This window comes from Phocoena sinus, chromosome 7 (genome assembly GCF_008692025.1).
Source record: "Phocoena sinus isolate mPhoSin1 chromosome 7, mPhoSin1.pri, whole genome shotgun sequence".
Lineage (NCBI taxonomy): Eukaryota > Metazoa > Chordata > Mammalia > Artiodactyla > Phocoenidae > Phocoena > Phocoena sinus.
This window is the reverse complement of record NC_045769.1, coordinates 70,847-95,091: the sequence shown is the minus strand read 5'-3', so window position 1 is coordinate 95,091 and position 24,245 is coordinate 70,847. Positions and strand designations below refer to the sequence as shown.

Here is a 24,245-nt window from a genome sequence, read left to right as displayed (position 1 = left end):
TGAGGGTATTCCAGGGCTGAAAGAGCAAAAAGGGAGCACTGAGGTAACAGTCACTGGAGGAAGCAGCTGCCATCCCTAAGTCGGCGAGGGGCGGGGGCAGGGTAGGGGGAGGAAGTTGGAGTCTGGGTTTGGCTGCTTGGAGGAGGGGCGCTGATTAGGATTCAGAGCTCGGAGGAGGGCCGGCCCCACGGCCACCTAGAGCAGGTGTTACTTGGGTGGTCCTGGGCCTCAGGAGCCCCGGGAAGGGGTGCCCCATGGAGCTGGGGCACCCCTGAGGGAACGTGATGCGGCAGGGAACTGGCACCCGTGCTGCTGGGGTGAGGAACATCCCTCAGCCCGGAAGCTTCCCCCCTCCCTTTGTCCCCCTTGGGTGGATGCACTGGAGCTGCAGACGGCAGCCCAGCACCGGGCAGGTGCAAACCTGAAGGGGCCGGAGGAGGCAGCAGGCCGGAGAGGCTTCTTCCCTCCTGGTGTGGTTCAGGCCTTCCTGCGGCCGGGTCACCAACCCAGCCCAGCTCCTCTGAGGCCCCATCACTAAAGAATGCTTGGGCAGGCAGCTTCTGGAGCTCCTCGGGTTCGGCCTGCCTGCAGTGCGTACCTGACCTGCAGAGATGTCTGCCCTTCTGCCAGAGTGGGGGCCAGGGCGTCCCTGGGGCAGAGGAGGGGGGTGAGCCAGACAGAGTCCCCTGGGGACCGCCCGTAGGACGAAGGAGTGAGCAGTTACGCTCTCACCCGGGGCCAGTCCTTGTGGAAGGGGTGGGAGGGTGCGCTGGGACCCCCACTAGCCGGTGCCAACGCGGGTCAAGGCCAGCTGACCCCACGTGGAAGCTGGATCAAGCCGCGCACCAGGGCGCAGGGGGCTGGAGGCATCAGGGGCGGGGCCCGGGGGCGGGGACGGGGCCCGGGGGCGGGGGCGGGGCGGGAGGCCTCCGGCGCAGGCGCAGTCCCGCCCGTCCAGCCCACTCTGGCTGTGGCGGCGCGAGGCCTGCGGCGGGGACGCGGACGTGAGTGCGTGCGCGCGGCCGCTCGGGGTCCGGGCTGAGGGGCTGCGGGGCTGCGGGGCGCGGGTCCGGGGCGGCGGGCGCGCGCAATTGCGGCGCGGCGGGCGCCCGCGGGGTCCTTGGGCCCGACCGCCCGGGCTGGTCCCGTCATGTGATCGCGCAGGCCGCGCGCTCCGGGCCCTCCGGAAGAGCCGGGGTGACTCAGCGCCCCCGGGTGCGCCGGGGCCACCGCGATTAGCCGTTGCTTCCCAGCCGGGGCGGCCCCTCCTGGCCCCGGGTGGTCACCTGTGGGCTGGCCCGACGGCCGTGGCCCCAAGCTCCTGGTCTCGGTCGGGGGTCCCAGAGAGTTCCTTTCCTGAGCTCGCCCACCTGTACTGCGTACCCCCTAACGGTGAGGGTCACCGTCCGTGGTTCATTTAATCCTCATCCCCACCGGTGAGGCACATGCTGCATCAAGGCACAGAGAGGCTCGTTCGTTTTCTCAGGGTCACACAGCGGGTGTGAACCCACGCGCGAACGCTGCCTCCGGTGCCGACTCAGGTTGTCTGAGCATCAGGTGACGTGGAAGTATCCAGAAAACGGGTGCTGCACCCCTCCCGCCTCTCCGGGGGGCTGCAGGGCTGCGTGGCGTTTGTGCGAATCCCGGCTCTCCCACCGTGGGCAGCCAGAGGAGCTTCCCCCCCGCCCCCACTTTCTTTGATTCCGTGGTTCTTAAACTTGTAACCTATCCACGAAACATAAGATTTATCATATTAACCATTTTTAAGTGTACAATTCAGTGGTATCTGTCCCTTTCCTTTTAGCACCTTAACTCCTGGTTTGTTCTGAAGGAAGGGGGGTGAAAGGGAGATACGGTTGTTGCAGGTGTTAAAAGCTGACACCCAGGGGTGGCCTCAGCCAAGGGCGTACATCTCAGTGACTTGTCAGGAGTTGACTCCACACTGGGTCAGGGTGAAGGCCTCGTGTCCCTTGTCCCCCCCCCAGTCCACATCTCCCGGGTGGTCCAATCTCACTCCGCCACCACCACTGTGGAAAGTGTTGTCTGTTTCTGGACCTTTCCTGGGCCTGGGCTCTGCCGAGGTCTCTCCCCAGCAGGTGTTTCCCTTTCCGTTGCTCCGTAGTATTCCAGAGTTCCAGGTCCAGTCACTTGCTTTTCAGGGCAGGAGCGATGATGTCCCGTCTGGCGCCCAGGTGGCCTGCGTGGCTCTTCTGGTGGCAGGCGGCCTGCCCTCAGGGAGTCTCCGCACAGCAGAGGACATGGGCAGGGGCGTCCAGGATCCCTGGGCCAGGTGGCCCTTGGGGGGCCACGGGCACCAGCCCCCTCGTTCGAAGAGGCAGCTCCTCGGCATTCTCCCGTGCTCCCGAGGTGGTGCTGACCCGGGAGCGCTACTCCGTGCGGCGGCTGCCCTTCTCTGTGGTGTCTGAGGACGACCTGGCTGCCCTGGAGCGCATCGTCCCTGGCAGGGTCATCACAGACCCAGAGGAGCTGGAGGCCCCCAATGTGGACTGGCTGAGGACGGTCCGGGGTGAGTAAGGGCCCGTTCATGCTTCACACTTGGCGGGGTGGGTGGGCTTGAGAAACAGCGTGAGATGAGGTGAGGCCGGTGAGGAGCTCTGGGTGGCGGCACATAACGCTTTTCTCATGCACGACGTCTACACATTAAAAGATGAAACAGCACCTCCCCCCGCCCCCCCCAGCTGCTCAGAGGTGTGTGTGTGTGTTAACTACTGCTCACTTCCCCTCAGCGCCTGCATTAGTCTCCCGGGGCCACCTGTGTAACAAAGAACCACAAACCAGGCTCAAAACGACACATTTATCCTCTCTGTTCTCACGGCCAGAGTCTGAGATCCAGGTGTGGGCAGGGCTCCCTCCAGGGGGCCTGCGCTGTGACCGGCCACGGTGGGTGTGCAGGCTGCCTCTTCCAGCTCTCGGGGGCTCCAGGAGACCTCGGCTCGTGACAGCATCACTCCAGTCTCTGCCTCTGTCCTCACATGGCCTCTCCCCTGTGTCCCCTCTCCATTCTCCTGTGAGGATGCCTGTCCTTGGATTGAGGTCCCACCCTAATCAGGGTGATCTCATCTCAAAGATCCTTAACTTAATTACACCTGTAAAGATGCTTTATCCAAATACGGTCACATTCGCGGGTTCTGAGGGGTGGGAGGTAGACGCATCTTCTGGGAGGCCTGTTCTCCCCAGTGCAGCTTCCTCTCCTCCACTGTACCAGCGGTTCTCCTCCTGGACCCAGCACACCCTCTTGATAACAGAGATTTCCTAATACCCTGTGTTCTCTTCTGAAATGATTTCAGAGATTACGTGACCTACTTCCGTGATGTTCTTGCTACAATATTAAGGAGAGCTAGAAGTCAGGCAATTTACAACGTGGGGACAGATTTAAACCTGTAATTCCAGGACACGCTGGGCGGCCAGGTCCTCAGGCTGGGCCTGGATCCAGCGCACTCGGGACTGAAAAAGAGTAGTGGAGGGTGTGCTGTGCTGTTGACTCGGACACTCTGAGGGCTGTGCTGCTGGCGGGAAACCCTCCGAGTGAGGTTCCAAACCACAGTGCAGAGTCTCGAGCGAGTGGAACTGTGGCGGAGGCGCAGATAACGGGGCGGTCCTGCCCCTGTGGGAGGCCCGAGACACTGGACAACCTTCGGCTCTACTTCTCTGCTGGGGCGCCCTCGAGTGCAAGGGCGTCCAGCCCCGCCCTGCCCACAGGGGCGGCACTGCCCTGCTGAGAGGCCCCGCCCAGCAGGCAGTGACCCTGGAGGCCAGAGAGGGTGATGCCCGCCCGGCTCCGCCAGGCCGGTCGCGGTCCCGCCTTGGTGCCACTGTCTGGGCGGACAGACCTCAGTGCCCAGCCCCACGCAGGGCACCCCGCCTGCCCGTCCCCGAGGCCCGCGTGCCCATGCTCTGGGGTGCCCTGAGCGGGCGGCGGCTGCAGTTTCCCGGGGGCCCTCCTCCCCGTCAGCCACCTACCTGGGGGCTGGGCAGCGGGCAGCCTGCCCTGCGTGCCCGTGTGGAGGACCCCTGCGAGCTTCCTGTCTCCTTGAGTTCGGGGGGCTGCGCTGGGCCAGCTCAGCTGTGAGTCCAAGGGCTCAGGGCCCAGCGGCTGCTCAGTGGGCATCTGTTGGGGTACTTGGTGAATTTTTGTCGAAATACCCCTTTATGTGGCTTTCTTTTAGAGAGAAACCCTGTCTAAATTTTGGATCATTTTAATCTCAGAGTTACGTAGAAAATGTAAGCTAGCAAAAGCTGATTAGGGTCTTTTAATTTTTCTTAAAAAGTGAGATTTTATTTGAAGTGGAAGCTTATTGAACCTTTCTTCCTTCAAAACTTAGACCACTCGCTCATGGGTGAACCCCACAAACTTTGCGCCTGCACCGAGTGAAAGGCTGAAGACCTGGATGTGCAGAGGGACAGGAGGCTGACCTGGGGGTGGCAGCGGGAGCAGGGGCTGGGCTGCGCTCCACATGGCCGTGAGCGCCCTGGAGGCCCCCCCAGCACAGGCCGTTTTCTCCGACCTGGGAAAGCCTCTGGAAGGGTGTGCCTAGAGCAGGGACAGCCAGCCAAAGCCTCAGAGCAGGGCTGCACTGGGCTCCTTGGTGGAGCCATGAGACCTGAGACCACATGAGCGGCCGGAGTGGATGGCTGGCGGGGGGAGGTCGGGGAGGGGCGGGTCAGCAAGGCCTCGAGGGCCCTGTGTGTCCTGACCTTTCCTGCCCGCTGATGGGGAGTGCGGCCGCAGGGCCACGGTGGAGGGGGCCGCAGTGGGTGTGCGAGGGGCCGGGTGCCCGGGAGGGGGGCTGGCCGCTGAGTAACTGTTGGCTCGGGTGTGTCTGGAAGGGAGGTTGGCTGACGGCTGGATGAGGGTGTGAGGGAACGACGGCAGGTGCGCAGGGACATTTGGCCTGAGCAGTAGCAAAAACTGGACCCGTCTGCTGAGTTGATGCGGAGAGTGACCCGAGGAGGGTGGATCTGTGCAGGGAGAACCAGGAGTTTGGGTTTGGACGTGTTCCTGTGGCCATGCGAGGGGGCCTGTCGGGCCGTGGAGCAAGCTAGTCTGAGGTCTAGGGCGGGGCAGCAACGGCCTTCCGAGGAGGCTGATGACCGCTGTGTCCAGTGGAGGGGCGAGGGGCCCGCCAAAGGGGCGGGGCACCAGGGGCCGGGGGAAGAAAGGCAGGGAGGTGGGGTCGTGGGGTCAGATGCGGCCGCACGGACAGGCTGAGACGGGCCACGTCGGCGTCCCTGGGGACACGTGGGAGGTTCTCCGTGGTGTGAAGGGGATGCATCTACCCCTGGAGCCGGTCCTGGGGTGTGAGGGGCCAGGAGGGTCAGAGAAGTGGGTGAGGCTTGCAGGGCTCAGGGGTCAAGCGAAGGGACTTTTCGTCTTTAGTTCTAGGATGAGAGCGCCGTCTCAGCAGGTTTGTGGTGTCATCGGGGATGACCAGGTGGAGAGGGAAACGTGGATGACACAGGGACAGGAGGGACGTCCTCGAGGAAGCGCCGGGGGGCCACAGTCCCGTGGGTTGTGCAGATGCTGGAGCGGGGGGCAGCTTGTTCTGCGGGCCACTGGACGCCAGGAGGCCAGGTCTCAGTCCTGCTGTTGACAGTCTCCATGGCCCGGCCAGCAGGCTCCTGCAGAGCGCGGGCAGGAGGTCCTGGGCCTCAGCTCTGCCCCGCCGTGTGCAAGCAGCCCCGACATACGACATATGCAGGGGGCGGCAGCCGGGGGTCGGTGGGCACTGACATCCCCAGGGCTCGGCTGGGAGACCGAGAACTGGGGGCGCCGCCAGGTTTGTGTGCGTGACGAGGGCGCCTGGACGAGGCCCCAGGGGAGGAGGGCTCCTCTGGCACCCCAAGCCCGGAGGCATCCTGAGGGAGGGAGAAGGGTCAGTGCCCTAGGGCTTCAGGGGAAGCAGAGACAAGAGGCGGGAGTGCTGGAGCAGCTGCTCCAGGAGGCCGGGGCACTCAGGAGGCCAGGAGAGCGGATGGCCTCCTGGGGGTGAGGCACCTGGAAATGCTGGGATGCTGCTGGCAGGTGGTGGGCGGGGTGGTGAGCGAGCCTGGATCCAGGGCGGTCCCCCTGCAGGGACAGCCCCCAGAGCACTGTGAGGGTGCTGAGAGGGAGGAAGGCCGCAGCGGGGTGGTGTCCGGAGCCTGTGCAGCCGGGCTTTCCACCTGTCCCCTCACTGGCCTGCGCGTCCCGGCCTGTCCGGGCTGGACGCTCCTTCCCTCCAGTCCTGGGTGGTTCCCCCGAGTTGCCGCTGATGATTCTCTGCTCTGTGCTCCGTTCTCTTTGTAGGCTCCCCTTATTAACACGTTGGACCGTTTTCTTATCCTTTCCCCCATGAGAAAGTAAACTTCCCGGGGGTGGGAGAACTCGTCTGTTTTTATTCTCTGTGCCCATCACAGGGCACAGAGGGTGGGTGCTCAGGTGTTGCTGAGAAACAGTGTGTGAGTGAAACCAACAGAGCCTCGGGGGTGACCAGGGTCCCTGGACTGTGCTGTCCTGAAGGATCGGGGTGCCAAACAGCCAGCTACCTGGGCAGGCACAGTCCGTTTGATGAACAGCAAGTGAGAAATGGCTTTCAGAATAAAAAAGGGTAAGGTCGCAACCACAGCCCGGCCTCAGAGCTCCATGAAATCGCTGGATGCCCTGCTGTCCTCCTGCAGCCTCTTAGCCACTTAAAGTACTGATACTTTCCACAAAATTGAAAGGGTGGGAAGATACTTGATTGTCTTGGAGACAGTGGTCAGCAATGCTGACAGACGAGGCCACGCTGGACATCAAATAAATCGTGGCAGCAAAGACTTGTAACCAATGAACAACCTAAGAACCCATGAGCCCGCATGGCTGTGATTAAATAGCCAAGGACACAAATACATGAGAGGGAAGGGGAGGCCCCTTCTTACAGCAGAAGGTTGCCTGGAGTGCGGGCAGATGGATGCATTTAGAAACATCACCTCTGGTGCCTGTCCTGAGAACAGATTCAGGTAAGGATGATTCACAGGCGACCGTTTGCGGGGCGACAGGGTATCGACGTAGCCTCAAGTGTCTCTGCACGAGACCCATATTAAATTACAAGGGAAACCCAGTAAACTTCAGTGGGGAAGGCGGGCAGACGCCCCTACCCTGGGGCCCTGCCAGCCTGCTTCCCAGGGCCCAGCTCAGGACCACAGACCACCACCCGCTGGCCCTCCGCCCCCTCCAGCTGGAGACGGGCCGCTCCTGCCATCGGGTTTTGGTCCTTGAGGTTTGTGGGCCAGCTCCGCCAGGAGGTGGGACGCATCCCTGCCGCGGGGTGACCGCGCGGCTTCTGTCTTGCAGGCTCCAGCAAGGTGCTGCTGAGGCCCCGGACGTCCCAGGAGGTGGCGCACATCCTCAGGTACACACCCTGCCCACTCTCTCTCCTGCGTTGCTCATCCATGGTTTCCTCACAGGCACAGGACACAGAACAGGCAGACCCCGTGAAGTGGACAGTGACCGGGGCCGGGGAGGTGGCGGGGGCAGTGCCAGCCTGAGCAGGACTGAGCCCGGAATCTTGGACCCTTGGGGTACCAGCTGGGCCTTGGGTGGGGAGCGGCTGCAGACTCGAAGGGCAGGGCAGGGAAGGAGACGGACCTTTTCTTGAGAAATGTGTTCTTTGATGTTTTATATCAATACGTTCTCGTGTTTATTATAGAAAAATTGGAAAACGTACAAAACCATAAAGAAAAAAAATGCAAAAGCAACCAGTAATTTCCCCTCCAAAGAAAACCACCGATGACATTTTGGTGTGTTAGCTCAGCATCTTTCTTGCGGGGGTGAGGGTTTTTAAATGTTACCACGTTGTATCTACAGTGTCAGAGTCTTTTTTCCCTTCCGTTTGGCAATATCCGTGCCCATTTCTTGTTGCTAATTATTCTTCCACGCCTCTGTCATTGCATGGAAGGTATGCGCCCTGTGAGTGCTTTGCCCCCACGGTGGCACGTTGAGGTGTGTCCAGTGCTTCAGAATAGCTGGCAGGTGGGCGGGCGCCCCAGCCTTCTCTGTCAGAGCCACGGCTGGAGGCTGACTGCGCGGCAGGCGGCTTTTTTTTCTTTCTTTTTTTTTTGCGGTACGCGGGCCTCTCACTGTTGTGGCCTCTCCCGTTGCGGAGCACAGGCTCTGGACGCGCAGGCTCAGCGGCCATGGCTCACGGGCCCAGCCGCTCCACGGCATGTGGGATCTTCCCGGTCCGGAGCACGAACCCGTGTCCCCTGCATCGGCAGGCGGACTCTCAACCACTGCGCCACCAGGGGAGCCCGGCAGGCGGCTTTTTTGACGCACGTGGGCAGCCTGCCTCTCGGGGCACGTGCCCTGCTGCCCAAATCCTGACCCAAGGGGGCGCCTGTAGCTTCAGGCCTTTGCACAGTGGGAGGCTGGCTGGGGACCAGGTGCTACTGATGCGTCTGACGTAGGTCTGGAGGGCGGTGGGCGAGGGAAGGGCATGTGGCCAAGGTTAAAGGAGAGAGGAGACGCGGGGCCTGGAGGTGGGAGGGAGCCCCGAGTGCCTGGGGGCTGTGGTTCTTCAGGTAACAGGGAGGGCTGCAGCTGTTGCTCGGACCGTCTGTACTTGGAGGACTGGCGTCTCAGGGCAGCCGGGGCCTCAGCCATGATCTGGGAAGATGCTGGCCGCCAGCTCCCCGGGTGGCTGTGTGATGGACGTTTGTCCTGTCAGACTCCCATTGTGCGTGGGGGCCAAGGAGGCACCCCCTCGAGGCTGTGGCAGGAGGGCCTTGGGGTCTCACGGCCCCGAGAATGTCCCCCTGGGCTGGTGGTGTGGGAAAGGGGCCCTGACGCTGGTCCTGTGCGTGCCCCAGGTACTGTCACGAGAGGAACCTGGCTGTGAGCCCACAGGGGGGCAACACGGGCATGGTGGGGGGCAGTACCCCCGTCTTTGATGAGATCATTGTGTCCACCGCCCTCATGAACCAGATCGTCAGCTTCCACAACGTGTCTGGTAAGGCCAGCTGTCCATCAGGACCATCCCTCTCAGCTGCAGGGTTGGGCCGTGGGGAACCCGGGCCCGGGGAGGGCCCAGAGGCCACCACCACTCCACCCGAGCCGGGCCCCTGGGTGCGTCTGGAGGGGGGTTGTTATTTAGTTGGTTACTGGGGTGACTCACCCCCTGGGCTTGACCTGTTCCTGCGGCCCCTTCAGATTGACATTTCCTGGCCGTGCCGGCCCTTCCCAGGGCGTGCAAGGCGTCTAAGGGGCTCCGTGCTCATGAAGCTCGGGGCTCAGCAACGGCGAGTTGGTGCCTCGGGCAGGACATACGGGTGGATCGTGCTGTCTGGCAGGGGCACCTGGACACTGGGCGGTGTCGAGCAGCACCCTGGCCTCCACCCACTCGATGCCAGCAGCCCCTCCAGCCCAGATCGCCTCCAGAATTGTCGCGTGTCCCCAGGGGCAGAACCACCCCCACGGTTGAGGGCCACAGCCTTGTAGCAGCCCTCCGTTTACGGCTCCCTGGCATAATAAGCGCGTGTGTGTGGGTGTGTGTGGTGTATGTGAGGTGTTTTTCCTCCATTTTGCCTCACTGTTGTTTTTCTTTTCGCATGAAGGCATCTTCTGGGGAGGGATGGGGGACACGCCCCTTTTCCTCCTCGCCCAGGTTCCGGGTGGACACCCCTTCTGGGGGTTTTCGCCTGCAGGGCCCCCCCGGCGTGGTCCGGCTGGTCCTGAGCTGAGAGTCCCCGCGGGCGCTCTGGTTGCTTGGCAGGGGTCCTGGTCTGCCAGGCGGGCTGCGTCCTGGAGGAGCTGAGCCGGTATGTGGAGGAACGGGGCTTTGTCGTGCCGCTGGACCTCGGGGCGAAGGGCAGCTGCCACATCGGGGGGAACGTGGCGACCAACGCAGGCGGCCTGCGGTTTCTGCGATACGGCTCGCTGCGAGGGACGGTCCTGGGCCTGGAAGTGGTGAGCTGGGGATACTGTCGCGGCTCAGCGCTGGCCCTGCTTCCAGGGACACCTGGCTGGGCTCGCTCTGGTCCCCAGGTCGGTCCCAGGGTGGCTGACTTTCCCAGTGCTCAGCATGCGAGGTCTCTGGGTGAGACCCCCTGTCAGGTCCACCCTTGCTCCCTGCAGACACCTGGGGTGGTGCAGGCCCAGCGTGGGGGCTGCCCTCTTGGGCCCCGGGTGGTGCAGGTTCACGAGGCCACCTCGGGGATGGAGCCCCGTCCCAGCCTGGAGATCCAGGTTCCCACTGTACCAGCCCCGGTCTCCTCTCGGTTCCACTAGGGCCTTGGGGGTTACACGAAGCACCCCGCTTTCTGGCTTCCCACGAGGTGATGGCGTGTCCGCTGCCCTCCTGTCCCTGTGAGGAGCTGCCGTGGGAAGCTCGAGCAGCTTCCCGGACCAGCAGCATTCCGTCCTCCAGCTTCCTGGTAGCTCATGCTCAGAGGAGCCCCGTGGCGCCACTGTCACCACCCCTAGGGCTGTTGAGTCTGTGAAGCACACCTCAGGGCTTTCTAAAGCAAGGGCCCTCCGTTTACCCAAGGAGGGAACGACTTGCATCTGCTAAATCACGAGGTTCCTGTAGCTTTGTCCTCTGGACGCCGGTTATTTTTCATTGTAACTCACTTTCTCATTTTCACAAGCTGTTTTGCTAAGCTTCTGACTAAATAAACCAAGCAAGATTCAGGACGGGCTTACAGAGCATGACTGCGGGGCCTGTGGATGAGGAGTGCAGGGGTGGGGGGCCTGATGCACTGCCACTCTGCATCAGGAGGTGCGCCCTCCTGCACCCCAGGTGTGCCCTGCTTTGGGCCAGCTTCCCTTGAGAACTGGGCCCTGAGGTTCCTGATTGTGGTGGTGGTGGGGATCGTCACTGCATCCGGGGAAGAGAAGCCCCTCTTTCAGCCTGTTGGGGTGACTTCAGGCCTGGTGCCTAGGGACCCCTGTGTTCCTGGGCCAAAGTGGGGCGGGGGGCTGATGACTGGCTCAGCTTTCTCAGGGTGCCCTGGGCTGGGTCGGCTTCCCCAGGGCGTCTGTTGGGGCCGTGGGCTGTTGCAAGAGTGCCCGTCTCTGCTCCCTCCCAGGTGCTGGCCGACGGCACCATCCTTAACTGCCTCACATCCCTGCGGAAGGACAACACGGGCTATGACCTGAAGCAGCTTTTCATCGGGTCAGAGGGCACCCTGGGGGTCATCACCGCCGTGTCCATCTTGTGTCCGCCCAAGCCCAGCGCTGTGAACGTGGCTTTCCTCGGTAGGTGCCCTCCGTCTGCCTCTCGAGCGGGTTCTCAGGCTAAGCTGCCGTGTGCAGTCCCTCCCGTTTCTCTGGGCTTCTCGCTGTTTCCAAAGGGTCTGGGACCTGGCCTTGTTGGTGTCCACAGTGGGCTTTGGGCAGAGCACACACTCTATTCTGTAACAAAACTGGGGCTTCGCCCGTTTTATCCACCCGGCGTTCGTTGTTTAGGCAGCTTATGCAGTAAGATTCACAGGGAAATGATGTGGTTTGGCGCGAGATCAAGGGCATGAGTCTGTTCATCACAGGGTTGGGGGGGCAGTAATTAGTCCCCTCTGTAAGCCAGCCGCTGGCCTCCCCTGTCTTGGACCACCTGTCTCTGCGAACGCGTTGGGACATTTCCCTCGCCGGCCGTTCACGTTCTCTGCTTTCCCTTCAGAGCAGGCTTGAAAAACGGGCTCACGTCTACTTTGTTCCGATCCCTCCATCACGTGTTTGCATCTCCTTTCCCGCCGTCGTTCAGCTGCGTTAGGTTAACTGCAGCCTCCGCTCCTCTGCTGGTCCAGAGGCCCATCTCTGGGAGGTCCCGGCACCTTGCCTGGCGGCGGGACGCAGGGCCCCCAGTGGCTCCCACCACGCGCGGGCTCTCGTCTTGAGCCCATCAGTCTCCGGTCTCTGGTGGTCCTTTTACTGTTATTTTCCACATGTGCCATTTTCTTCGTCCCCTGCGTCAGGCCTTCCTCCAGAGGCCACGTGCCTCGTGAACACGTCCTCCGTCATTTCCTGTTGTGGATGCCTGCTGCTGAGTTCTCGCTTTGAGTCTGTCCAAAACCATCTCCATTTCACCCCATTCTTGGAAGACACTCTGGCGAGCACAGGCTGGCATCTGTGCCCTTTCGTCCTGTTGAGGGCGCCACTCCGCGTGGCTCCGTGGCTGTTGGTGACGCCAGCCAGCCGTCCTCTGCTGCCGCTGCTCTGAGGGACTCTCTCTCTTTTTCTTTGGCCGATTTAAAGATTTTCTCTTTACCTTTGGCGTTTTATGGGTCTCGGTGTGTCGTGTGTGAGAGTACGTTTCTTTTTCTCTCTGGGTTTCCTGAACTTCTTAAACCCATGGCTTGGTTCTCCCACTTCCATAAGTTTCCTGCCACCCCCCGTCGTCAGCGGTTGCCCCCGTTTTGCTCCCCTCTCAGGACTGCGATTAGACGCACGATAGAGCCTATCAATCTGTCCACCCTCCCTGTGTCTTACCTGCATCCGAGTTTCCATCCTGTCTCACTCTGTGATGCATTCTGGAAGGTTTCTTCTGATCTGTATCCAGTTCACTAACGCTCCCTGCGGCTGGAGTTCATGTATCGCCAAACCCGCCATGTCCAGCCCTGCGTCCAGCCGGGGGTCCTGCACGTGTTCCTTGGGCTTCAGCCCCTGAGCTTCACTCGCGGGATCTTCTCTCCAGACCCTCCTCCCTGACCTCCACACGACCTCTCAGTGCCTTCCCATCCCTGCCCTGAAAGGCCAAGTGTGCCCACCCCTCCCCGCCTGCTGACATATCCACGTCCCCTCCCTGCCTTGGGCCGCTTGGTGGTCAGCTCCAGGCACCGGGACACCACGGGGAGCTCGGGGGTCAGTACATGTGCCTTGAATGACTTGCTGGGCCCTGGGTGTTGTCAGAGACGCACAGCTAAGCTGTTTTCCGGGGCGGCCCGTTGTTGGCCCTGTGTTTGTGGACTTTCCAAGTGGCTTTCCTGAGCGTCAGGGCTCTCAGGCAGCCTTTTCTCTTCCTCTTCGATGCCTGTGACCTACGACGTGGTGGCTGACCCGGGTGGCTTGTCCCGCTCCGCGAGGCTGCCCAGCTCAGCAGCGCCGTTGCCAGGAGACGGGTTGGTTTTGCTGCTTGAAAGGGGGCTCAGGTGGGCCCGCAGGTGAGGCCCTGCCTCTGCATGACCGGCTCGCCTGTCCTTTTTCCATGTCTGTTGCAGGCTGTCCTGGCTTTGCTGAGGTTTTGCAGACCTTCTGCACCTGCAGGGGCATGCTGGGCGAGATCCTGTCCGCATTCGAGTTCATGGACGCCGAGTGCATGAAGCTGGTCGGGCTCCACCTCCATCTCGCCTGCCCCGTGCAAGGTACTGTCCCCGCGCACTGGCAGCGCCCACCGCCCCTATTGTGTCGTTTGATGTGTGGGCTGATCGGAGCCTCCGTCCTGTCTGTGAAGTAGGAGGTGGCAGGGAGCGTCGCTACGGTTCCGGCGTCCCTGTAGCTGTTGAGAGCGGAATTCTCCCTGAAGTTCGTTTTACGTGCGCCCCCGGAGCTCAGTCAAATGCTGTCGGTCGTGCCGTAGCCCCGGGGTCTTTGGAACAGCCAGATGCACACTCAGGGGTGCCCCCCGGCTCCTGCACTGGGAGACGTGTCATCGCATGAAGTGCTGGCCCTCGGAGCTCAGCCAGCTCGTTCTGCTTTGCCAGTGAGCTCGTCATGCCCAGGTCTTTAGTCCGCGCTCTGTGTAGAGCTAAGTCCGTGCAGCTGTACACCTTGGTATTTTCACTTCTGGAATCGACCCGGAAGAAATGATCGTTGTCTTACCCCAGGCTGCCCTAACAGAACACTACAGCCTTAAAGAAGGAAATTTATTTTCCCTGGTTCTGGAGGCTGCAAGTCCAAGACCAGGGTTCCATCGGGGTTGGGTTCTGGTGAAAGTCCTCACGGGGCGTCTTCTGTGTGTGTGTGGGAGAGATCTCTGGAGTGTCTTCCTATTCCCTTGAGGGCACCAGCCCTGAAAGATCAGGGCCCCACTCTTAGGACCTCATTTAACCTGAATTACATCCCTAAAGGCCTAATTTCCAAATACAGTCGCATAAGGGGTGGATTAGGGCTTCACCGTGGGAATTTGGGGTGGGCGGTTACACAGTTCAGTCCATAATAGTCATAAGTGTGGAAAGAACTTTGTGCTTTAAGTTTTTACTGAGGCATTTGTTTTCGTATAAAATAGGAAACCACCTGTCCAGGGTAGAGAAATAAGACATGTACGACCGTTGGAAAGGCGGAGGGTCCCTGGGGGCGGAGAGCGAAGGGTCCCTGGAGGGTCAGAAGATCCCTGGATGGTTGGAGGGCCCCTGGGGTGTTATCGGCCATTGCAAAGTGCTGGGCCTCCCCTTTAGCACACAGTTTGGTAAGAGGGGTCCCTGGGGCGCCCCCACCCCATCCAGGCACCAAAAGTACAGCTTTGTGCTGTCTCCAGGGGGCCTGGCTTCTCTTACAGTGAAAGACCTATTTTTAAACTGTCTGAAATTCAACCCGAGTAGCCGGCGGCTGCTCTGTGGGCAACATGAGCGCCGTCAGGGGTACCAGAGCTGCGGCTGGCCTAGGCCTGTCCTAGCTCTTGGCCGACCGCCTTCCCCTCCGCTTTCCCTCTGCTCCCTCCAGAAAGTCCGTTCTACGTCCTCATCGAGACCTCGGGCTCTGGGGCGGGGCACGATGCGGAGAAGCTGAGCGGCTTCCTGGAGCAGGTGCTGGGCTCGGGGCTGGTGACCGACGGGACCCTGGCCACCGATCAGAGGAGGATCAAGGTGTGTGAAGGCTGCGGCCCTCGTCCTTCCCATGACGCCTGAAGTTAGATTGTGGGTCGTGGCTGAGCGTGAGCGTGTGTCCCCAGCTGGGCATCTGTCTGGGCTGGTGGTGCCCCATCCCTGGGGGGTGGTGCCACCTGTCTCGGTGCCCCTTCTGGTCCTGCCCTGTCTGGGCTGCTGGCTCCACAGCCCCGTTCTCAAATGTCGGTGCCAGGGGCCCAGCTGGGTGACACAGGAGGGGGCTGGGCCAGCACCGTTCCTGGGTGGGTGAGGGGTCAGGAGGACATCCCTGAAGGGACATTTTGAGCACAGATGGATGTGGGGTGGGGAGTGAGTTACCTGTGCAGGTGCACAAAGGACCTGAGGGGCTGGTGCCTGCCGTGTTCCAGACAGAACTTTCTGGAGAGGGTGGGACTGGAGCACGGTGGGGGGGGGCAGACAAGGGGGCAGCAGGACTTGGGGCTGCACCGGGGCGTGATGGACGTGAGTGGGGCTCGAGGAGCCTCTGGGCACAGGGGACAGGCGGGACCGGCCGGCTCAGGCCGGCCGTGCAGGGATGTGGCTGGACTCCGGGTGTGTGCGGGCGGCGGGTGCTGGGTGACCCTCTGCTGTAGAAGTCTGTGAGAGAGCCGGGGAGATCCGGACGCTGCCCGGATATTCCGCGGTGGCGAGGAATTATTGTTATTTTTTCAGGGGTGATCATTGCACTGGGGGTATGTTAAAAAAGCAAGAGAAAGGAGTTTTTGCCTTGCCGAGGAGGTTGGTTTGCCGGGAGGTTTCCTGAAATGGGGAGTGGGGGGTTTAGGGCAGGGCAGGGATGAGGCCCAAATGGGACGGGCATTCCCGGGCCCTCTGTTCTCTCACGTGACAGGGAAGGCGTTCTCGCGAAGGACAGCGTGACCATGATGAGGCCGCCCTGCCTCTCTGCTCCCTCAGTCCTTCCCCGTGTCCCCCAGCCCAGGCCTGGGATGTCCCCCTGTCTGCCATGGTCCTCCCGCACCTGCTCTCCCCCGACCCTCGCTTGGGGCCCTGTCATGGGGATCACAGGATCTGTTCTGATTGTCCCGAGACAGGCCCTGGGTGCCTGGGTCCCGGGGGCCAGCCCGTGGCCTCATTCGGGGACCTTGTCCCATGTGGACTCTGGGACAGAAGCCACACACACCTGTCACAACCCAGAACGTTTCTGTCACCCGGAGGGTTTCCTCGCCTCGCGACCCCGCGGTCACCCCGCAGCAATGCAGCATCGCTGCCCTGCCCGCCGCAGGTGACCGTGCCCGTCCCCTCACTTCCAGATGCTGTGGGCCCTGAGGGAGAGGATCACCGAGGCCCTGAGCCGGGACGGCTACGTGTACAAGTACGACCTCTCGCTGCCCCTGGATAGGCTCTACGACCTCGTGAGCGACCTGCGGGCCCGCCTCGGCTTGCACGCCAAGCACGTGGTGGGCTACGGCCACCTGGGTGAGCGCGGCCCGCGGTGCGGGTGAAGACCCTGGGCCAGGAGGGGGAAGGACCCGCGTCCTCACCACGCGGTCTCTGGGGCCGTCTCGGAGGCAGAGTGCAAGGTCCGGCCTTGGCTGGGGCAGCGGGAGGTGGGCCCTGAACGCGGGGGTCTCAGGGTTTGATGAAGGGGCCTCACCCCTCCCTCCTCAGACGGAAGGATCTTAAAAGCAGTTCAGATAATGATTTTTTGCAGAAAAGTCATGCAAAATGAAAGGAACTGTTTCATTCCCCTTCATTCCCGGCAGCCTTTGGAACTGGGCGTCTCAGAGCCCCGTCCACAGGGCAGGTGTGCTGGGGCCTCCATCCACGTCTCCAGGGCGGGATTCAGCAGTGCCTCCTGGGCTTGTGAGGGTCTGAAGAGGTGCGGTGAGGGGCACACGGTGGAGGCCTGGCCCTGGCCCAGCATCGCTCTGAACGCTTGAGTGGAGGGATTCCACTTTCAAGAATTGAGGAGGAACGTTGGATTTGTCGAATGCTTTTCCTGGGTCTGCCCAGGTGCCCAGTGCTGGTTTTCCTTTGACCAACCAACAAGGCTCATCACTCGAGACCTCTGAGGGCAAGTGGGCCTGTGTCCCAGGATAAGCCCAGCGTGGCCACAATCCTTTTTGTGTCTTGTTTGATCCCGTTTACTTATCCCATGTAGGGCTTTCTCCATCCTGTCCTGTAATCTTCTGTCCAGGCTGGATGTTGGTCTCAAAGTCCTAAAACGATTTGGGGGTCGTCTCTGGCAGAGTCTGTCGGGTTGGAATTACCTTCTCCCTGAATGTTTGGTAGAACTTGTAAATGAGGGTATTTGGGCCTGAAGGTTTTTGTGGGTATTTTTTTGTGGGGGGGTGGGATTGACTACAGAGAAATTTCTTTAACAACTAGAGGGCTCTCCTAGCTTTCCTTTTCTTCAGAATTGGTTGTGGTAATTTTTTTTCTGGGCATTAGTCCATTTCTTCTAAGCCTTCGAGTGTATTGACATTACCTTGTTCATATTATCCCTCTTTTCCTTTGTGCCATGTCCAGCCTTTGGGGAAGGGGGCTGTTTAACTGCTCATTTGGTTTGTTTCTTGTCTCTGTTGACTGAAGAAAAATGCACAACCTAAAAGTTGTAAGTTAAGTTTTATTCGGGGACCATACTGAGGACATAGGATGGGAGGCAACCTGTCAGATAGCTCGGAGGGACGGCGTCAAAGAGGCAAAGGAGGAACCAGGATATAGAGGAGTTTTTGTAGCTGAATATCAAAATATTACTGCTAATCACGAAAAGCAGACCGCTGAAGTTAATGATTTTAGTGCTTTTCTTTTCTTTTTTTTTACATTTATTTATTTTATTTTTTGGCCGCGTCGGGTCTTCATTGCTGCGTGTAGGCTTTCTGTAGTTGTGGAGCATGGGCTCTAGGTGTGCGGGCTTCAGTGGTTGTGACTCACGGGCTTGGTTGTATCTGCGACATGTGGGATCTTCTCGGACCAGGGCTCGAACCCGTGTCCCCTGCATTTGCAGGCGGATTGTTAACCGCTGCGCCACCAGGGAGGCCCCAGGTCCCACCCTGTCTGATGGCACTGTCATTATCTTTCGGGTCTGAATATTTTCTCATTTCCATTGTCATTGCTTCCTTGATCCATGAGGTAGGCAGAATTGTGTCTTTAAATTTCCAAACATATGGGAGTTTTCTAGCCATTTTAAAGGTCACGGGCCTGTTGACTGTGCTGTGGGCAGAGAGCTGGGTGGCGCTCGTCTTCAGCTGCAGCGGGGTCCCTGGCCCAGGGTGCAGCCAATTTCCATGGCCGTTTGGTGGGTGCCTGAGGGGAGCGAGCTCCCTGCAGACCCCCCAGGTAAAGTGTGCAGTCTGTGCCACCCCTTTCCTGCAACGTCTCGGCTGTCGGCTGCCGAGAGGAGCCCTCGCTGTGACAATAGACCCCTCTGCTTCTCCTCGTGCCTCTGCTAATTCTGAAGATAGGAGATGCGGGCTGTCAGTTTGATGCTGAAAGCTCGGCCTCGGTGACCGGTGCCGAATGGATCTCGGAGACAGAGTTTTGGGTGAAGTAGAAAAGAATAGCTTTATTGCTTTGCCAGGCAGAGGCGGGGGACACAGCGGGCTTGTGCCCTGAAAAACTGTGGGTCCCAACCCGGGAAGTTTTGGTGAGGAGTTTTGTAGCCATGGTTCAAGGGTGGGGTTGCTGACGAGATTAGGTTGTGTGTGCAGGGCCAGCGCGCCTTTAATCTGGCCTCAGGTGGTCTTTTCCGGAATGAAGAATGCTGACATCTTCCACTTGTTGGGGGTTTTAGTTCTGTAAAGAGCTCAAATACACTGTTCTGTGTGTCCCTTGAGGAGGGACCGGGACCCTGGCCCAAGGCTACGCTGTTGTTTCCTGGCCTCCCCTCCCTTGTCTCTGCCTCCCCTCCCTTCCCTGATTAGCAGCTGTTCGAATCTGCCCTTTGGAGCTCAGGGAAGGTCATGGAGGCAGAACAGAGAGGCTCCCTTGCCCAGGAGCCCCACAGGGTCCTGCTTGGTTTCAGTTAGAACTTGGACTTAGAGGGCATCTTAGCAAAGAACAGTACATCTTTGGAGATGGTACAGATGAAGAGGACAGAACTAGGCAGCAAATTGTGGGAAGGTGCATAAACACACGGGGAGGCTAATGGACGTGCGGCTTGTGTAGACCAAGGCCAGAGTTGTCTCAGGTGGGTACCCTGACCTTGCTGGAATGTGGGGACACCTTTACACACTCATGTCCTGCTTTTAGGTGGACGGAGGGCAGAGAGCTTCTCTTGTGCCTGTTTCTTTTCAATTGCCTTCAGCTCAAAATAATCCTTATGCAAAAGCAGGCTGTTTTGAGGTAGCATATTTTGTAATTTACATTGACTATAATTACTCAGTGACCTGGATTTGTCTGACTTTGGGCCTTCTGTTTGTCCTTCATTTCTTCTATTTCTTTTTCTCTGATTTATTACCTTCTTTTGGTTGGTGTTTTTTTTCGTATAACTTGTTTCCATTTACTAATGAGGGAATCGTGCCTATCTATTCTTTCGGCAGTAGCCCTAGAATTGTAGCCTTATCTGGGCGGCCCTACCTTAGCAGGGTTGGAAGTTAATCAGTATCATGATCCCCCTCCCAGACAGTGTGGTGGTTCATCTTGTGTGTCAGCCTGGCTGGGCTGTTGTGCCCCGATTCTTGGTCAGACACCAATCTAGATGTTGCTGTGAAGGTATTTTTAAGATGAAATGAACATTTAAATTGGCAGACTTTGAGTAAAGCAGATAATCCTCCATGATGTGGGTGGGCCTCATCTAAGCAGTCGAAGGCCTGAAGAGGAAGACACAGATGTCCCCCGACGGGGAGGGGATTCTCCCCACGGCCTCTGGACTCGAGCTGCAGCGTCCGCTCGTCCCCAGGTCTCCAGATGCTGGTCTGCCCTGCAGGTTGGACTCCCACATCCCCACAGTCGTGGGCCAGTTCCTTAAAATTGACCTCTCTCTGTCCCTCCTTCCTCCTAGCCCTCTCCCTCCCCCCAACCCCCACTCTGTACATTGCGTGCATCTGCAGGTGTCCTACTGGTTCTGTTTCCCTGAGAGCCCTGATCAGCACTTGGGGCAGGGACCTTGGGACCCTGTCATTTTGATGTCACCATCTGCTCCTGGTCACACACTGTGTTTTGGAGTGTGTTCCATCGTGTTTTTTATTACTCCACGAGGTTGTTATTACTCCACGAGGTCAGTGTTTGTCTAGACTCACCCACACCTCTGGCCCTTCTTTGCCCTGGGGTCACAGCCCTGCCTTTAGAATTGCCTCTAGTGTGGGAAAGTAGGTGACGGCATGTCTCGGGTTTCATTTACCTGGAAATGTATGAATTTTGTTCTTCGGTGTTTTTTCCGATGGATTTCAAAATTCTCTGTTGGCAGCTCTGTTCTCTGCAGAGTGAAGACATCATTCTGCCGTCTTGACTTCTGTTGCTGCAAAGTTAGCTGTCAGCGAGTGTGGTTCCACTGAAAGGAGTCCATTTTTTTCCTTTTTGTTCCTTTTAAGATCTTTCCCTTTTCCTCGGGGTTCCTTGGCTTCACTCTGCTTGGTTTAGGTGAGCGTTGGCATGCCCTGCTGGGGTCTGGTGGGCTTGGCTTTTAGAAATTGCTCCCCTGTTGTCTCTGCAAATATTGTCTCTCCCCGCCTGCCCCTTCTTTCTGGAACTTTAGTCGAGGGCTCATGATGTCCCCACACGTCTGTCTGTCTTTCCTGTTGTCTGTAGCTCTGATCCTCTGTGTGCTTGATTTGTTTTCCATTTCATTAATCTCTCTTTGCTCGTTGACATTTCAGTGACCGTATATTTCATTTCTAGAAGATCAGCCTGGGTATTTAAAAGCTTCCCCTGGTCAGTGTCTTATATTTTTTTCTCTCTCATTTCTTTAAACACGTGAAACATTTATTTCCGTTTCTGGAAATCACCAGGTCGCAGGTCCTTGCGGGTCTTGGTCATCATGGTTTCTTTTCTGTGTGTTTGCAATTTGGGGCTCATGTATCTTAGGCTTGTATCTGTGGGAATTATTTCAGGCCGAGTTGGGGTGATTTGCCTGTGCAGAAGGTGGGGAGGGTGGGAGTGGGGCTGGGTCCCGGCCCGCGGCCAGGAATGGCCTTGGGGCCACGGGGGGCCCTGTGAACTGTGCCGCAAGCCCGTGCAGGCTGGCTGCTGGTGTGGATATCTGAGTGTCAGTGGAGATAAGCTTATCTCTCTCCTCCTGCAGTGTTTCCCTTGGGAAAGACCCTTGTTTTCAGAGCCTTGGCCCTGAGGGTATCAGTGGGAACCACTTTTGGTGGGAGAGGGATCCCTGGTTTGCTCCCTGCATTTGACAAATGTACATGGAGGGAGGGGGGTCTAAGAAGCCCCAGCTCACAGGGTCAGAGACCCCCAGGTCACCTGGTCCGAGACCTCCTGGGCACTGGGGACCCAGGTCTGTGGCGGCATCGGTGGTCCAGCCTGGGGCTCTCGCAGGTCGTGTGGGTGTTCGTTCCTCTCAGTCTGGAGCCCTCGGGGAGGCGTTGGAGGTTAGGCTGTGTGGGTGGAGATGGGGGGCTGGGGAGAACTTGGAGAGAAACGTATGTGAAGCCAAGGGAGCTGCAGCCCCCAGAGGAGGGGAGTGGTCACCAGCAGGTCAGTGGCCAGTGACGTGAAGGGCTGGAAGCCGGCTCTGAGGGCAGAGGCGGGTGGGGCCAGCACTCCCCAGGGTGGCCTCCAGGCAGGGCAGGGGCGGGGCTGGGGGCTCTCGGGGAAAGGGGGCCCAGCCTGACCTGCGCGTCCCTCCAGGGGACGGCAACCTGCATCTCAACGTGACGGCAGAGGCCTTCAGCCCGTCGCTGCTGGGCACCCTGGAGCCCTACGTGTACGAGTGGACGGCCAGGCAGCGGGGCAGCGTCAGTGCCGAGCATGGCCTGGGCTTCAAGAAGAAGGACGTCCTTGGCTACAGCAAGCCACCCGAGGCCCTGCAGCTCATGCAGCAGCTCAAGGCCCTCCTGGACCCCAAGGGCATCCTGAACCCCTACAAGACGCTGCCCACCCGCACCTGACGCCCGCTGCGGTCAGCGGGAGACTCGGGAGGGGGCCTCGATCCTTGGCTTTGCCTGTGGGGCATGCCCGCAGGGCTGGCGTGGGCTCACAGGGCCTCCATTCGACGGAGCCAGCGGCAGGCGGGGTGCCCGGCCCCCTGGTTGGCGGTGGGGAGCTGGCCCTGTGGCGCCTGGGACACGTGGCTCTCGGCAGGATTCGTCCGGGTGCTCTGCCGGTTCTGTTGGGTGGGCTGAGTGGAGAGGGCTGCCCCGTCCTCACTCCATCCTCGTGGCAGGCACTCTGTCCCTTTGCAGGTCCTGGACAGGCCAGGTGGGTGAGCCGTTCTGCCCAATCAGAATAGGCCGGGTCGCCCCTGCTTTGCCTGTGGCCCCTGGGATTCCACCTTGTGGGGTGCAGCTCTGGGGGGGGGCACGGGTGGTCCTTCCGCTGGTCCCCACACAGCGTGAGCCTCCAAGGTGCTCTGGGCAGATGTGGTGAACTCCATGTGGGCAGCAGAGCACCGTGAGGTGGGTCCACGCGGAGCTCTGACCAACAGAGCCCGGGCCGTCGGGCGCTTTACGGATGACTTTCAGTCACATTTGAGCCAGTGACAGGAATGCCCCCCACCGTGGAAGGTGTCATTTCCCCCGTTTTCCAGAAGGCCCGTGAGTTGGCAAGACCGTTGTCGGAAGACAGGCATTGGTTTCTTGCACTTGGTGGTTTGCTGTGATGTGTCCTTCCGGTTCTGCTTTGACCACGAATGTCAGCAGTGCCGGGTGAGAAGCCCCGCCCGGCACAAGCAGCTTGAGTCACCCCGACCGGGTGCTCCGCATTGACCTCGGTCCTTGGGGCAGCTGCTCGAGCTGCGGAGACAGTCTGGGAGGCCGGACCCGTTTTCTGTTTCCGGCTGCCCTGAACTTCCAGTAAAAGTGGGAATAAATCACGATACTCTCCTTCCTTCTGTTCTTAGAAAAATAACCTCATAAAAGCCCAGGTGAAGTGCCCGTGTACCCTGCTCCTCAAGCACCCGAGTGCCAGTGACCCGGGGCCTGGCAGTCTGTGTGTGGGGACAGGGCATCCCTGTCCCCGTCTCCCATCCCCATGCCATGTCCCCCGTCCCTGTCCCCCACTGTGTGACTTGGAGCCCCGCCTCCTCGGGCCGCTGAGGCGTGGTCTTACGTGGGTAATGTGTAGTGAGGGGCTTTGTGATGCAGAGAGACCTCCTATAAAAAGTTTTAGGACTAAGCAATTTTTTTTGGAGAATTAAAATAATGCATGGATTATTAGAGAGCTTAAAACTTTGAGGCATTTCCTGCTAGAGTAAGGGTAGGGCTTCGAGAAGGTGGCCTAGCGACTGGGGGTGGGAGGGAGCAAGTAGCAGGGGGACCCCTCTATGTCCTTGAAGGATAAGCTGGCCCCCAAAATGTCAAAAAGTGAAGTGGCGTCCACTGGCCCTGCGGTTTACTCCTGGGCCTCGCCCCTCAGGATCCACCTGCGCTCGTACACACGCGCGCACACCTGCACACAAGTGGCACGTGTGCACACATGCACGTGCCGGCGTGTCCCCAGGCCATGCACGGAGCACCGTCTGCAGGTGGCGTCAGTCAGTGGCCGTGGCGCTGACCATGTGTCTGTTGAGGAGGCGGGTGTGTGCCTCTGTGGCCCCTGGACAGAGGGACGGCCGGAGGAGGGGATGGAGGGGGCAGCTCACCTCCTGCTTCTGAGAAGGGCCGTCGACTCTTGGAAGCCAGTTCAAACAGAACCTTCCTGCGTGTCAAGACCGCAGCTGGGACTCACTCTGGGCGCCTGGAGGCCGGGTTGGGTGGGGAGGGGATGTCATTTTCTATATTTTTGGGATGCTTTGCCTTTTTTTTTTTTTTTTTGCCAAGTGCACGTACACTCTCATAAAACGTGAACAAGCCAGGCGCAAACTGATTCAGAGGTCCCATGGCTGCTGCTGGGCTGGATGGGTGAGGCCGGGCATGGGCTGCATCCACGGTCCCCTCCCCTGTCACCCAGGAGAGGGGCAGCCCCAGCAGAGCCTGCTCCGAAGGGGACACAAGCCCCTGCCCCTGCTGACGCGGCTGGCCCGGGTCCACCTGCCTGGCCAGGGTCCTCTGGCTGTGGGTGGGACATACCCTGGGGGAGGTGGGTGTTCTCCTGGGGGTGTCTTGGCCCCAGCGTGATTTCAGGGCCCGGGCCAGGGCCCATCTCCAGCCCCCACGCCGGCCCAGCAGGGCGGGCGTGTCGGGACACCTGTGACTGCCTCCAACTGACCCTTCCTGCTCTCTGCCAGGATTTAAAATGCAGGTTCCCTCCCTACCCGTTGTCGGCTGCCTGTGGCCTCGCCTGGTTCCAGGGCCTGCCTGGGGGGCCCTGCAGTGGGTCCCTCCAGCCTCGCTGGCCCCATGGCTGGCTCTGTCCCCTCTTCCGTCATCCGTGGCTGGGCA

General features: G+C 59.8%; 1 protein-coding gene across 7 annotated transcripts; it reads left to right on the top strand.

Annotated features, from left to right (window-relative positions):
* The first annotated feature begins 948 nt into the window (after positions 1-948).
* D2HGDH (D-2-hydroxyglutarate dehydrogenase) lies at positions 949-22,741 on the top strand. 7 transcript variants are annotated; one of them, XM_032637267.1, is made up of 10 exons: positions 949-1,004; positions 2,165-2,527; positions 7,334-7,391; positions 8,848-8,987; positions 9,750-9,943; positions 11,065-11,233; positions 13,189-13,332; positions 14,630-14,772; positions 16,065-16,230; positions 21,556-22,741. In XM_032637267.1, exons 2-10 carry the CDS (start codon positions 2,170-2,172, stop codon positions 21,813-21,815), a joined length of 1,632 nt encoding a protein of 543 aa, XP_032493158.1. In that variant the 5' UTR covers positions 949-1,004; positions 2,165-2,169; the 3' UTR covers positions 21,816-22,741. The 7 variants fall into 7 exon arrangements, with proteins under 7 accessions (XP_032493158.1, XP_032493155.1, XP_032493156.1 ...); XM_032637264.1 differs by having other exon boundaries at positions 2,160-2,527; XM_032637265.1 differs by having other exon boundaries at positions 949-1,008; positions 2,160-2,527.
* The last annotated feature ends 1,504 nt before the right edge of the window (positions 22,742-24,245 follow it).

Excerpts from the sequence above, each read along its gene's own strand:
- D2HGDH (XM_032637267.1), top strand. The coding sequence starts at position 2,170 with ATGATGTCCCGTCTGGCGCCCAGGTGGCCTGCGTGGCTCTTCTGGTGG. Across the intron at positions 2,528-7,333 it reads CTGGCTGAGGACGGTCCGGG|GCTCCAGCAAGGTGCTGCTG; the intron begins GTGAGTAAGGGC and ends TCTGTCTTGCAG. Across the intron at positions 9,944-11,064 it reads CGGTCCTGGGCCTGGAAGTG|GTGCTGGCCGACGGCACCAT; the intron begins GTGAGCTGGGGA and ends GCTCCCTCCCAG.